The sequence below is a fragment of the Gobio gobio genome, assembly GCF_949357685.1.
Source record: "Gobio gobio genome assembly, chromosome: 25".
In the NCBI taxonomy this organism is placed as follows: domain Eukaryota; kingdom Metazoa; phylum Chordata; class Actinopteri; order Cypriniformes; family Gobionidae; genus Gobio; species Gobio gobio.
The window spans coordinates 11,812,286-11,825,578 of NC_137121.1; the positions used below are offsets into that span (position 1 = coordinate 11,812,286).

At 38.2% G+C, this 13,293-nt stretch overlaps 1 protein-coding gene across 1 annotated transcript; it reads left to right on the forward strand.

Annotated features, from left to right (window-relative positions):
• The first annotated feature begins 764 nt into the window (after positions 1-764).
• Positions 765-4,192, forward strand: LOC307121231 (uncharacterized protein). The gene is made up of 4 exons (XM_079808760.1): positions 765-874; positions 986-1,179; positions 2,924-3,115; positions 3,199-4,192. The coding sequence occupies exons 2-4, from the start codon at positions 990-992 to the stop codon at positions 3,507-3,509; spliced, it is 693 nt and encodes a 230-aa protein (XP_079664886.1). The 5' UTR covers positions 765-874; positions 986-989; the 3' UTR covers positions 3,510-4,192.
• Positions 4,193-13,293: the final 9,101 nt, after the last annotated feature.

Below are 13,293 nucleotides of genomic sequence, written 5' to 3' on the forward strand. Positions count from 1 at the left end.
TTGTCTTCTGTGGAACACAATAGATGATATTTTGAAGAAAGTTGTTTACTTAACAGCTTTGGTTCCCATTGACTGCCATTATATGGGCTAAAGCATTTAATGGAAGTTAAATGGGAACCAAAACCGTTTGGAACAATAATTTTTTTGAAATATCTTGTTATTTTTATTATTATTACAATCTAAATATCTTATCACAATTTTAATTGTAATATTACAGTTTAAAATAATGTTTATATTTTAATATACTTTAAAATATAATTCAGCTTTGTGTCAATTAAATAAATCAGATTTAAAGTAAAATAGAAACATGTTATTTTAAATTGGAATATTTCACATTATTTTTCTTTTATATTTATATATGTATTTTTTATACATACATATATATATATACACACACACATACATATATACATACATACACATAAATATATATACATACACATAAATATATGTGTGTGTGTGGGTATATATATAATTATATAATGTTTTGCATCAAATATAGCCTACATGTTTTTCTCTGACCACAGTAGATTGATTTATGAAATATCATTTTCACTTTTCAAGCCTCACTGACTCTCAGGGGTTTCTGGGGGAATTTAACCGCTCGTGGTGTGTACTGTATGTGTGTGTGTTTTTATGCGAGGGGGAGTTTCCACTGCGAGCGGGTCTCCACTGTAGGCAGAGGGAAATCTTTACAGCGTCATATTACAGCCCCGTGAGGGGGAAGTGAGAAAGACGCGTCTGTACGTCCTCATAACACTTTTGTTTCTGCCTCTCTGATTCATTTCATATTCGAACGTGATCAGTCACTGTCATCGAACGGTGTGGAATCAAATCATCTGAATACATCTGAAAGACTTCACAGCTATTCAAGGTAAGGGAACCCATCAGCGATGATGATCAACTGTATTGCTGTAAGTTCAGTTTTTAGCTACTTTGTTCATTTGATATTATGTCTAACCATTCTTTTTTTTTTAATCATCAGAGCAATGCAAGGACCAGAACTGATGGACTCGAGGAGTCGTTTTCGATTTATTGAATCATGTCTTGGCTTGATGGGCTGTTTGTGTATCAGCTATGCGGTCTGGACATCTCAATGGCTGGATGACAGGGGTCTGTGGTCCTCAGGGAATGAGACCAGACCAGACGACAGCTCGACCGCCGAGGACATTGCTAAAGGTGTGTGATGTGTCTGCTTTTCTCACATACTTTAGGGTATGAAAGCTACTCAGAAGTGTCATTCAATATATATATATATATATATATATATCAGGTCATGTTTTATCTTGCCATGGGAAAGAAGTGAACCACGACTGCTACTAGTGCCCCCTCTAAAACCATACGTTCATGACACCTCCAAAGCTCTTTGACTTGTTTTTGTCACCCACGTGTTTTTATACAGGTCAAAACCATTTTAGTAGCCCACATGTGGCCCTCGTTCATTTTCATCAAACTTGCATTTGCGTGGTCTGTATAAAAGATACATAATGAATTGTGTTCCTGTTGTGTGTCTTACTTTTTTTTTGTAGGCCTTTGATAGTATTGCATTTTGGAGCATAAAAATATATACCCATAAGGTCTGATGGGAGCTTTAGAAGAATTTCGTGGCATTTTTTGCAAGTTTTGACCTGCTGAGAAGTACAGAGCAGCCAATTGAGAGGGAATGTGTGACCTACTCCTGAATTTCCAATGTTGGCGTAAAATTATGATAAGGTTTTGTGTTGGAGGGGTTTCTACGCTTCGGTGGGCTGCAGCAGACAGGCTATGACACGCTGAACTCGCATTACTCGGATGTTTTATTAGTTGTAGCTTGTCTGGTTTTCCCCTCAAAATTTTCTTCTTCTGAACAGGACAAATGAAAATGATATAAATGGATGACGTTATGACGGATCACTTCAGTTTTAAATAGTTTCACAATGTGATGTTCTTCAAGAGCAGTCATACTGAAAGTTCATATGCTGGGCGTTCTTAAAGGGATAGTCAACACAAAGAAAATTTACTCATGCCTTTCCAAACTGGTAAACTGGCTCATTTTGTCTTCTGTGGAACACAAAAGATGATATTCTGAAGAAAGTTGTTTACTTAACAGCTTTGGTTCCCATTGACTTCCATTATATGGGCTAAAGTATTTAATGGACCCAAAACCGTCTGGTACAATCATTCTTTGAAATATCTTATTTTGTGTTCAGCAGAAGAAAGAAATGCAAACAGGTTTGTAGCATGAGGGTGAGTAAATTATGGCAACATTTATGCATGGACAATGCCTAAAAGTGCGACTTAATGCGAACTAAGCGGGGGAACTTTAATGCGGGGTGGCAGTGGCTCAGTGGTTCATGTAGGTTGTCTACAAACCGGAAGGTTGGTGGTTCGATCCCCGGTTCCACCTGACCAAGTGTCGAGGTGTCCATGAGCAAGACACCTATCCCCAGCTGCTCCCGACGAGCTGGATGGCGCCTTGCATGGCTGACAACGCCGTCGGTGTATGAATGAGTGTGTGAATGGGTGAATGTGAGGCAAAATGTAAAGCGCTTTGGATGGCCGTAGGTCTGTTAAAAGCGCTATATAAATGCAGTCCATTTACCATTTACCATAAGTGTTACTCCTATTCCAACCCCTGAAAAACAACCCCACACCATAATCCCTCCTCCACCAAACTTTAAACTTGGCACAAACAATGCAGTCAGGCAAGTACCGTTCTCCTGGCAACCGCCAAACCCAGACTCATCCATCAGATTCATCAAATCATTTAAAGTCTGTCAAACATGTCTTGCTTCTGGACAGGGTCATCGCTTAAATTCACAGAGTTTGTATGTATCTTAAATTCACCCCCTTCCTTTGGGCCTAGAGAGCAGGTTATACCAAACCACAGTCGCTGTATATTAAAGTCATGAATATTAAAGGTGTTTTGGTCTGGTTTCCACAGCTCTGGAGGCTGCGAGAGTGTTTGCAGTGGTTGCTTTCCTGATGTCCGTGAGCTCTGGAGTGCTGTGTCTCATGTTCGCCCTCTGCTGGACGTCTCAAACAGTGCGCTCCTATTCCAACACTCGCTCACTGCTGATGGCAGGCCAGGCGCTTGACCCGACCACCCTGCTGCTGTTCACACTAGTACCTACAGGTCAGTACATATATATTTAGCTTTCTTTATCCACTGTAATGCCCATGTTTTAACTTTCTCCCCGTTTTCTTTTTCCCCCACAGGATTTTTGTTTTTTCTCAGCTGGATGCTTTTCACCAATCAGCATATTAGTGAGATCAGGGATGACATCACTCGACTTGGAGTGTCTTATTGGCTGGGAGTGGTGGGCTGGGCTTTGCTATTGGCTGTGTTGCCTGTAGTCTTCCTGGCGGAGAAGTTTGTGGTTCCCGACATCCTGCCAGAGCTAGTTAAGGCCGCCGATATGTGGTGGAAAGCCCCGGAGGTTGCACACGCACGATCGTTTAGCGAGGGTTGCCATCATTCAAAGCACAAGTCTCATCCTGACTTCAGGAGGTACTTGTCAGTGCCTTGAACAAGAGGAAAGATTTTGCAAGAAAATGTACAAGAGAAGAGGAGGTCTTCTAGCCAAATATATAAGCAGTCTCACAACAGAGGTCAAGGACCAGGAAGAGAAACCTGTAACGTTAACTGCCCCCCGGGATATGGGACACAAAGCTACAGGTTATTACGGTTCTGTGCTGGCTTTGGCAGTGGTTTCACAGCTGTACTTGGACGAGGGCGGCCAAAAATGTGGGTTTACACATAATGGACTATCAGAGTTCACTAACTAAGTGTGAAACTATCCATACTCTGTGTGTGTGTATGTATGTGTTTATATATATATACACAACCGAATTATATCTGTAGAACAAGATGCACTTCTAAGATCCACCTTTGGTTCCTTCTTATTCGCACGTTGGCAGTTGTGATAATTCCAGTGTTCTACTCATTGTCAGTTTTATAGACAATTCTGATTCAAATAGTCACAAAGCACTTTTGTACTGCTAACACTTAATATGAGAGGGACTCTCAGGTGCTAATGCAGAATTCAACACTACTTGATGGTGCTAGAGTTTTTTTCTCTTTTTTGTGCAAACAGTGCTCTCTACTGGTGATAGTACAAAGAGCATCATGTCTTGTCTATCAGTTGCATTTTCTAAAAACTATTTTAACTATACTTTTTTGTACTTTTTTTAATAAATGAAATGCATACAGAAAGTTGAGTCGCTATCTATCTATCTATCTATCTATCTATCTATCTATCTATCTATCTATCTATCTATCTATCTATCTATCTATCTATCTATCTATCTATCTATCTATCTGTCTATCTGTCTGTCTGTCTGTCTGTCTGTCTGTCTGTGTCTGTCTATCTATCTATCATCTGTCTGTCTGTCAATATTAATTATCTGTCTGTCTGTCTGTCTGTCTGTCTGTGTCTGTCTATCTATCACCTGTCTGTCTGTCAATATTAATTATCTGTCTATCTATCTATCTGTCTGTCTGTCTGACTGTTATCTATCTATCTATCTATCTATCTATCTATCTATCTATCTATCTATCTATCTATCTATCTATCTATCTATCTATCTATCTATCTATCTATCTATCTATCTATCTATCTGTCTGTCTGTCTGTCTGTCTGTCTGTCTGTCTGTCTGTCTGTCTGTCTGTCTATCTATCTATCTATCATCTGTCTGTCTGTCTGTCTGTCTATCAGTCCGTCCGTCCGTCCATCTGTCTGTCACCATTAGAAGCAGCTATATTTTGTTTTTAAATAAGTTCTATTGATTTGTATGCATTTTTTTCTTTTTATTTTATTCTTGCAATATCTTATATGAATATAAAATATTAATTTATATAAATATGTTTTTCTGTTTAGCTTTAATTTATTTATATTTCATCAATCTAAATTTATGTAGTTCATTTACCAAGACAAAATCTCTGATTTTCATTCAAGTTTAAGTATTTCATCTAATATTTATGTCTTATTTTAGTTTTATTTTCAATATTTTAAAACCAAATTAGTTTTGGTTTTTCACAATAATAGTGTATTGGAATAATAAATAGAGTGAATTCAGGTTGATTGGGACAGTTTTTATCATTGAGATGACGGGGGAAAAGAATCCCATTCAACCTGAATTCACCCTACATTTTCTTTTTCTTTTTTTTATTGCAAAAATGTACAATTCCTTTAAAAAAGAGAAAAAAGTCAGTTGTGCTCTCATATTGTGGACCGCATTGTATGCGGATCATTAAATTCATACAGTGAAACATGAAACATCCGTAATGAGACGGAGGTCATGCCCTCTGTCATTACGCTCTTCATTATCATGGAGACAAAAACAAGACGGAGAGATTTCTGAACCTGTGGTGTTTACATTCTGATCCCACCCAAGTCGAGATGAATGAACCGACTATGTTAATTGTGCATTAATCAGGTGCGGGTCTAATTAAAAGGCAGTTCCGTCCTTTTAGCAGTGCCTAATGAGTTTGTTATTAAATCCACAGAGAACTGTTTTTTTTTATTTACTATCACGAAAGCGATTAATTGGCCCTCAGAACACAACTTGAGTGTCCTTGAAGGTTGTGACGGCGGGAGATTGAGAGCGCACCGGTTGACATCGCCGCTTCCCCGAAGCGAGTATGAAAGCAGCTGTGTAGAAGGAATGTGTGTGTTCTGGATGCAAGCAACCACTTAAATGATCGTTTGAGGAGAATTTCAGTGCAAACGCGGCTGTCAGAGGAACTCAGCTGTCCATACAATGCTGACATGCAGGTGTGCCCTTGTTCTGCTGTGTATGCTCAAGTGCAAGTTATGATTGTTTGTTCCCAGGCGAGGCGCCTTTTTAACTTTAGCCTGTCCTGAAGTATCCCTGTTGGTCAGGGCAAATACTGTTCAAATTTAACCCTCTGGTGCTCTTTGTCATTTCTGACCGGAACATTTTCTGTTTTGAAAATTTTAAAATCACTGCTTCATCGGAATGATATGAAACTTGGTGACTTTTCTAGCATTAGGTATGTAAACACAAAAAAATTGGGGTCATGATTCGAGCATGCTAATTGGTCGTAAAAAACAAAAGTAGCTTTCTTGTCTTCGGTCATAAATGACCGACCATAGGAAATGAATGGGAAATTGGCAAAAACACAAAAATTATCCGAATATTTGTGTGTACAATTTACAAATCGGCCACGATGATGAAAAAAAGTACACAACAGTAAAGGGGTGACACTCTAAAACATCAAGAGTGTGATATTGACACATCCACTCACACACACACACACACCTATGAAAAATTTAACCTATGACCCACATTTAGAATTTTTAAAATTCACAGCTTCATCAGAATGACATGAAACTGAGACTTTTCTAGAATTAGGTATGTAAACACACACAAAAAATTGAGGGCATGATTCAAGCATGCTAAGTGGTGGTAAAAAAAATGCTCTTCGGTCAAAAATGACCAACATGGGAAATCTGCAAAAACACAAATTCACAGAAAAAAAAAATCTATATTTCTAACAAAATTCCAAAAGAGGGCGCTAATCCGCCTTCAAATTTTTTTTTATTTTGAAGGCCTATTGTCTCTATTTTAACCTGAAATACTGCAATAATTAAAAATAAAAAAGTGACAAAAAAAAGTTTGTATAATTTTCAATGGCATAAATAGACCATAATTATTGCATAAATATAAAAAAATACCATCAAATCATCTCAAAATACAAAATGAAAAAGAAAAAAATATTATTGAAGAAAAATAAATTGCATTGGTTTTACTGGGGTGGAGGAGGTTTAATTTTTAGGTGTCCGGTCACTTATGACCGGGAAGACAACCAATGCAACCCCTAAACGAAGAGCACCAGAGGGTTAAAGGTAGGGTAGGCGATTTTATTTTTAATAAACACTTTTTGTGTGGGTGGGTGTGATCGTATACTTTGAAATCTAGCCTGCTATTGCTAGCCTCTCCAAAGTTGCCTACCCTACTTTTAACTTCTGATTTCCCTTATAAAACTTACCATAGAAACCATTTCCATTAGTGTAAACTTGGCTTGTGTCAACTAGCCAATTCAATAAATGCTACCTTTCTAATTGGTAACACAATGCTTTGATAACATTTGCAAAGCATAGCCTGTTCTCAAACTAAGCTCATGCTCCACTTGTCACCAGGATGCCCCCCCCCCCAAAAAAAAACAGAAACTCTTCTAAAATAGCATAATTTAACATTTAAATACATCTCCTAAATCTCTCACTTAACATTAATCTTGCACAAAAAAACCCATCATATAACACTTAATTTACTCTTTAAATGTCATGGCAAAGCAGGAAATAGAAATCCCAGCACAGCCCAGCCAGTCTAAATTAAATAAAACACAAAACAATGAAACAACTCAGATGACTTAAAATGTGTCAGTTTTATGAACTCAAAAGAAAAAGAAAGTTTTCGATACCCATAAAAGTTCATTTGATTAAACTAATTTGTTTAATTTGAGTTGGCTCTACTCAAACCAATAAATTATTATGAGCATTAGGGTTTACAGTGTGCAGTAATTGTTACTACAATAATGCTGTGGAAACTTGGTATTAGGTCCTTGCTCCCCGCAAAGAAGACTTAGTCGTACAATTCACTTATAACTCACTTATATTGGTACATACGGCAATGTCATAAAATTATATTTTAATATTTCTGTCACATACTGTTTTCATTTGCATGTAAGTGTTAGTATTAGCCTTGTTCATGTGTTTACTAAAACTGCTGTGCAGCTGCAGCATTTGTTGCTGTTTTTAAACGCTCTATACAGAACCGTCACAAACTCCTGTCAATGCACAAGATGTTGTGGGAAATAACTGATGAAAAGGCATGCATACACTCTAAAAAATGCTGGGTTAAAAATAACCCAAGTTGGGTTGAAAATGGACTAACCCAGCAATTGGGTTGTATTAAGCAAACATTTAACCCAAACGCTGGATTTAAGCAACCTAAGCAATTGCTGGTTTAGTCCATTTTCAACCCAACTTGGGTTATTTTTAACCCAGCATTTTTTAGAGTGTACTTTTGGAAATAGTACCCTTGGCTTACTATTTTTAACATACTGTGATTTGGGACACACTGATCTTGCTTGCCTTCTATTAAGGGAAGTGTGCTAGTTGGGACATAGCGATTGTTTTATAGTAGTATACTACTGTGTTCCATTTGACTCGGAAATCAATATTTTCAACTTGGACAAGTGTCAGTCGAGTGAAGTCAGACGGAAAAAGCTGGAAGGAAATTTTTAACCCCAACTTCAAGATGCTGCACTTAGTTAACTTTTACAGCAAGTCAACGTCAAATAAAAAATGGCCATTTCCAATTATTGGGGGGACTTGTCCCACCTCAATGCCTAAGGTGGTTTTGGCCCTGCTTTATAGGCCCATTCTTCCAAATTATATGGCTCAATTCTGGTATGTAACACCCACTTTTCATGATCAATCAGTTTCAAATGGATACAATGAAATCCTTATATTACAATAAAGAGAGGTGAAATTTGTTTTGAACTGCATTTCACCGACTTTAATGACTAAAAATTCAGCTTTAAGCAAATAATAAGAGAGTCAAAGTTCTCTGGTGAGTCAATCATACTCTGCTATGATAAAACCTATTTAGTAAAACAGTAAATTATCTTCTGTTGGTAATTTAACTCTTACAAAATAAGTGCTAGCAATGCCATTGTGTCTAATTCTACATCATTTTCTGAGATTCGGAGATGTCAAGTAGGAATATCTCAGATCTGACTTTAAATGGAACGCAGCAAATTGCTAACTAGGTGCTTTGCAGAAATTAGCTATTTAATTAAACTGATTGCAGGGCTGAGACCGAGATGCCACGGTGAAATGTATCCTCATGTTGTATATTCATAGTATTATTAGCATCATTCTAGTTCTGTAAACATTTGTCCACGAAGAAAATATACCAATGTCCTGCTTGCGAACCAATCCTCACTCAATAAATGGTTGGAGGTGGCCATTTTAATGGCTCCTCATCAGCCAGTGGGATTGAGTGGCAGTTAGGCCACGCCCACTTGCTCAGCATGTGTTGCTACGTGAGGCCTCAGCCCTGGCGACACTCTTCATATCAATTAAAGCCCAATTAGGGAGCCATGTTCAGCTAATTATGCTACGCTTCACATTCCCAGAATAAAGTGAGCGTGTGTTTACTGAGATAAATAAATAAAGACACAGGCTGCCAAGGCGAGCCGACCTTAATCAGATTTTCAGTGCGTTCGCTCTCTCTCTCCCTCTGTATGCATGTGTGTGTGTTTTTTCTACTGTGATCGAAACAGGTGTAATTATATGACATCGCCATTTGGTGACAGTGTTGTAACGTGTCTTGTGAAAAAAGGTGCCAATTCCTCGTCTCATTTCTTCCTATTTGACGAATAATGAAATCAGGGAAGGTTATTTCATGCAGGGAGGTTGTTTGCTTGTGTGTGTGTGTGTGTGTGTGTGTGTGTGAGTAGTGAGAGAAAAAAAAGTGTGCCTACACGTGTGGACTGCTTCATCTGTTCAGACGTGCAAGCACATTTGGACGAAATGTCGCCTAAAAAAAACAGACAGTATTCAGTATTCTGGAATATAATGAATAATAAAGATTCATTTGCTGTGTTTTTTTAATAAAATATTTTCAGCCTGGTGTAATTTTTTTTTACCAGGCATTTCTTTAACCACAGAATCAAACAACAAGAGAGGGACGATTTCAGATAAATTGGTAGAAAAATGGTATGACTGAGAGATGGAAGGAGGGAAAACCCGATATGACAGAGGATATGAGTGTGAAATAGGATAAAATCCATTGTGTCATCTTAAATTTGGATTACATTTGACTACCTGTCTCTCCAGCAGGTCCTTGTTCCCCTGCTAAGATGGACTTTGAAGTACAATTCACTTATATGCAAAAATCCTCCTCTCTTGTCTTTCTTAACAGACTGTGTGTGAGATGAGGCTAGTTTTTCCACTCCGTGTCCTTGCTAATGGTTAATCTTGTCTCGCCTTAGACTTGAAATCAATCTATGCCCGTGAGACTGGCCCCTATTGGTCATTTTTATGACTAGTCTTATGTAATGTGTCAGGATGATCATCTACACCTCTAGCAGCTGTTATTGATCATACTCGTTTCTTTTTAGCACGCCAGAGCTTTATTATCTGGAAGTGGGGAACCAGGGGAAGAGCTTTGGGATCGAGGTTTATTCCACCAACAAAGCCAAATCTCAATTCGTTACGGTCCTCAATCTGTCGCCTGGATTTTCTATCATCGGTTATATAGTGTGAAGGAGAGTAGAGTAGCTCAGGTGCTAATCTGCTTTTAGCTAATAGTTATTCAGAAAAATTTGAACAATAGCAATTACAAACATGAATTTGACACAATGCTAGGTAGTTGCTAGTGTGTTTTGTTTTTAGCATGTTACTAGCATGTAGCATGTCTGATCAGTATTAGCACACCTCTTTTCGAAATGGCTGCAAAATTTGAAGTATCATTCACGTCTGTATAAGTGAATGGTTACTGTTGGAAGTTAGCAATGACAGCTACGATTGTTTTAGCAAACACTACTAGCTAACAGTGATCGTGAGAGTTGATGAAATATGACTTTTTGTTTTGTTTTTGACTGTGTTTTGATGCAGGTGTGAAGTTGGTACGAAGATATTTCTACTTCAAAATGCTGATTAAGGATTAGTTTAAAACTTCACTGCAAGTCCACTGACAACTGCTTGTATTAAAAGGATCTAAATCACCTTCCTGCTACATATTTTCAGTGCTGGCAGTATTTTCTTTTATAGGCTTTTTGATGGGAACGAAGCATCCTTACACAGCAGAAAAGCTTTCTGAAACGTGTAACTTTGCCAATAAATTGAAGTTGAGGCCTATGATTGTCACATGGTCTCAGGGGATAAAAAGACATGGTCAGAACTAGCTCTTATGTTATCCTCTTATGGCTTTAAGTTGCCTTTTTACTAGCTTCTACAAGTGATAGCCTGATGTAGAGTAGCATGGAAACGGCATGGAGTTCTGAACATATGCATATGCAGAATTTTCAATCCTAATTTGATCCTTGGTTGCGTTAAACTAACCTTTGCGGCAAGACCGTATGTGAAACCCCCCTCCCCCGATCGAATGTGATTCTACTCTGAGCACGAGGTGAGAATTGCCAGTATTTCCCCCTTAAAATGTTACTTAAAAAAAAAAAAAATTATAAAATGGAAGGTTATGAATAAATATGTCCAAAATAATTATAATTGGTGCAAATTACGACAAACGTATGTGAATGCCGAGATGGTAAAATAAATTAAAAATACTTTACACAAGTACGTATTTCAATATTACAGTAACTATTCTAAATATTTAGCTCAATACAGAGTTTGGCCATTCTTTTACAAACATAGACATGATTAGAACTTTTCAGGAGAAAATGTGAGTAATGCTAATGTAGCTGTTAATATGCTATGAGTGATTTTTAGCGTGTTGTTATGCAGGCTGCTGCTTACTTGTTAGTGGTGCTTGCCTGTAAAGGCGAAGCACACTATTACTATTCTGTGGGCTTATTATAGATTTATATAGTATCTTATTCTTCCGTAGAAATTTCGGCACGCTACTCCTCCCGCACCGTTTGTCACACACCCATGAATGAGGTGTCAAATCGACCGGCTTATTCGGGAATAGTGTGCTATGACTTTTCTAAGGGATCGGGGGTACGATGTTCGCCCCAGGGGCCAAAAAGTAGCCCAAAAAATCCCATGCGCTTTGCAATGGGATGAAATTTGACCCCTCGTAGCTCCAAGCGAGGATTTCGTAGAAACTCATGTGTCACCACATTTGAAGAGGCTGACAGGCCCTGTAAGATGACACATCTCAAAGGGGTGTGAGTTGTACCCTTGGGGCGCTAGAGCTCCCCAAAATTCCTCAAATTTTCCCATTGACTTTTCATAATGGGGAGGGACGTCCCATAAAACTCATGCGTTTCTCTTACTATGGGAAATTGCATAGGGATTTTGTATTGAACATAGCTCTGGCTCACAGTGTCTCAGAGACAAGGGGGTGGGCTCAATTTACTTAGACAGCCAATCACTATCTCAGGATCATTGTGACCCTATGAAGCCATGCCCTAGCAACCATTTAGAGCTCCCTAGCAACTGATCCCATAGACTTCCATTGAACAACATCAAAGGGATATCTTTGGATAGAAGTGTCATAGAAACATGAGGGTGGGTTTGTTTGACTCGGGGCATCAACAGCCAATCACAAATCACCTTCAAAAGTTCCTAGCCGTGCCCTAGCAACCATTTTCAAGCACCCTAGCAACCAAAATCCACAGAGGGATATCTTCACATCTGAATGTCATAGAGGCACGGGGGTTGGTTTATATCGTTCATACTGACAAGCAGCCTTTGGATTATTGTCATTGGATGATGCCAAGCCACTCCATAGCAACCAAACAAAGCACCCTAGCAACCGTTTACCAATTCATTTTTGTACTGTTGTTGCGTTAAAAAAACCTCACTACTCAAAAGGCTGATTGAGTTAAATTGCTAGTTATTTCAACAGTTTAGCTTACATTGACATTCTCTTGAAACTATTGTAGAAAAAAACACCATACAAGCAAAAAGTGTATGCTAATGTCCACTATACCACAAAAAAAATGTCACTAATGTTGCTGTGTCACATTTTTAAGGATGAAGTTAGGCATGAAAGCAAGCTAACGTTGCTAAATCAAGCTTGAGAAGCTGACAGAAAGCTAGCGGTTTAAAGCTAAAAACGCAACTTTGTGGTGTTATGAATTGCTATAACGTAACCAAATGGTGCTGTGCGTTGCTAAATCAAACCTGCTAGTGTAGAGGCAGATGCTAAACTCCAATTATAGGCTACAGCTAAAAATACTTTGTGTTCTGAATTGCTACACTGTAGCTAAATCAAGCTTGCTTAGCATTTAAGAATTGCAATGACGTACCTAAATGTGTCTATATCAAGATGTATGCGTAGCTAGCTTGCTTAGCGTGAAAGCAAACATTTACATTAAAGCCCATTATACTGCTTAAAATGCAACTTAATGTTATGAAGGATGTAGCAAAATCCAGCTAACTTAATGTAGAAGCAGAGTTTATGCTAAAGTTCTGTTGTGTTCTAAATTGTTCTGGCACATTTCAGAAAAACACTGTGTGCAAAACATACCTAACCAGCATATGCTGTTTTTTTCTTGTAGAGTTGTAGTAGTTGCTATGATTAGCTAAGATTGCATGCTTTTTGACTCATCAACAAGCATGTGAATACAGGATAAATCAGAGCTGTGTG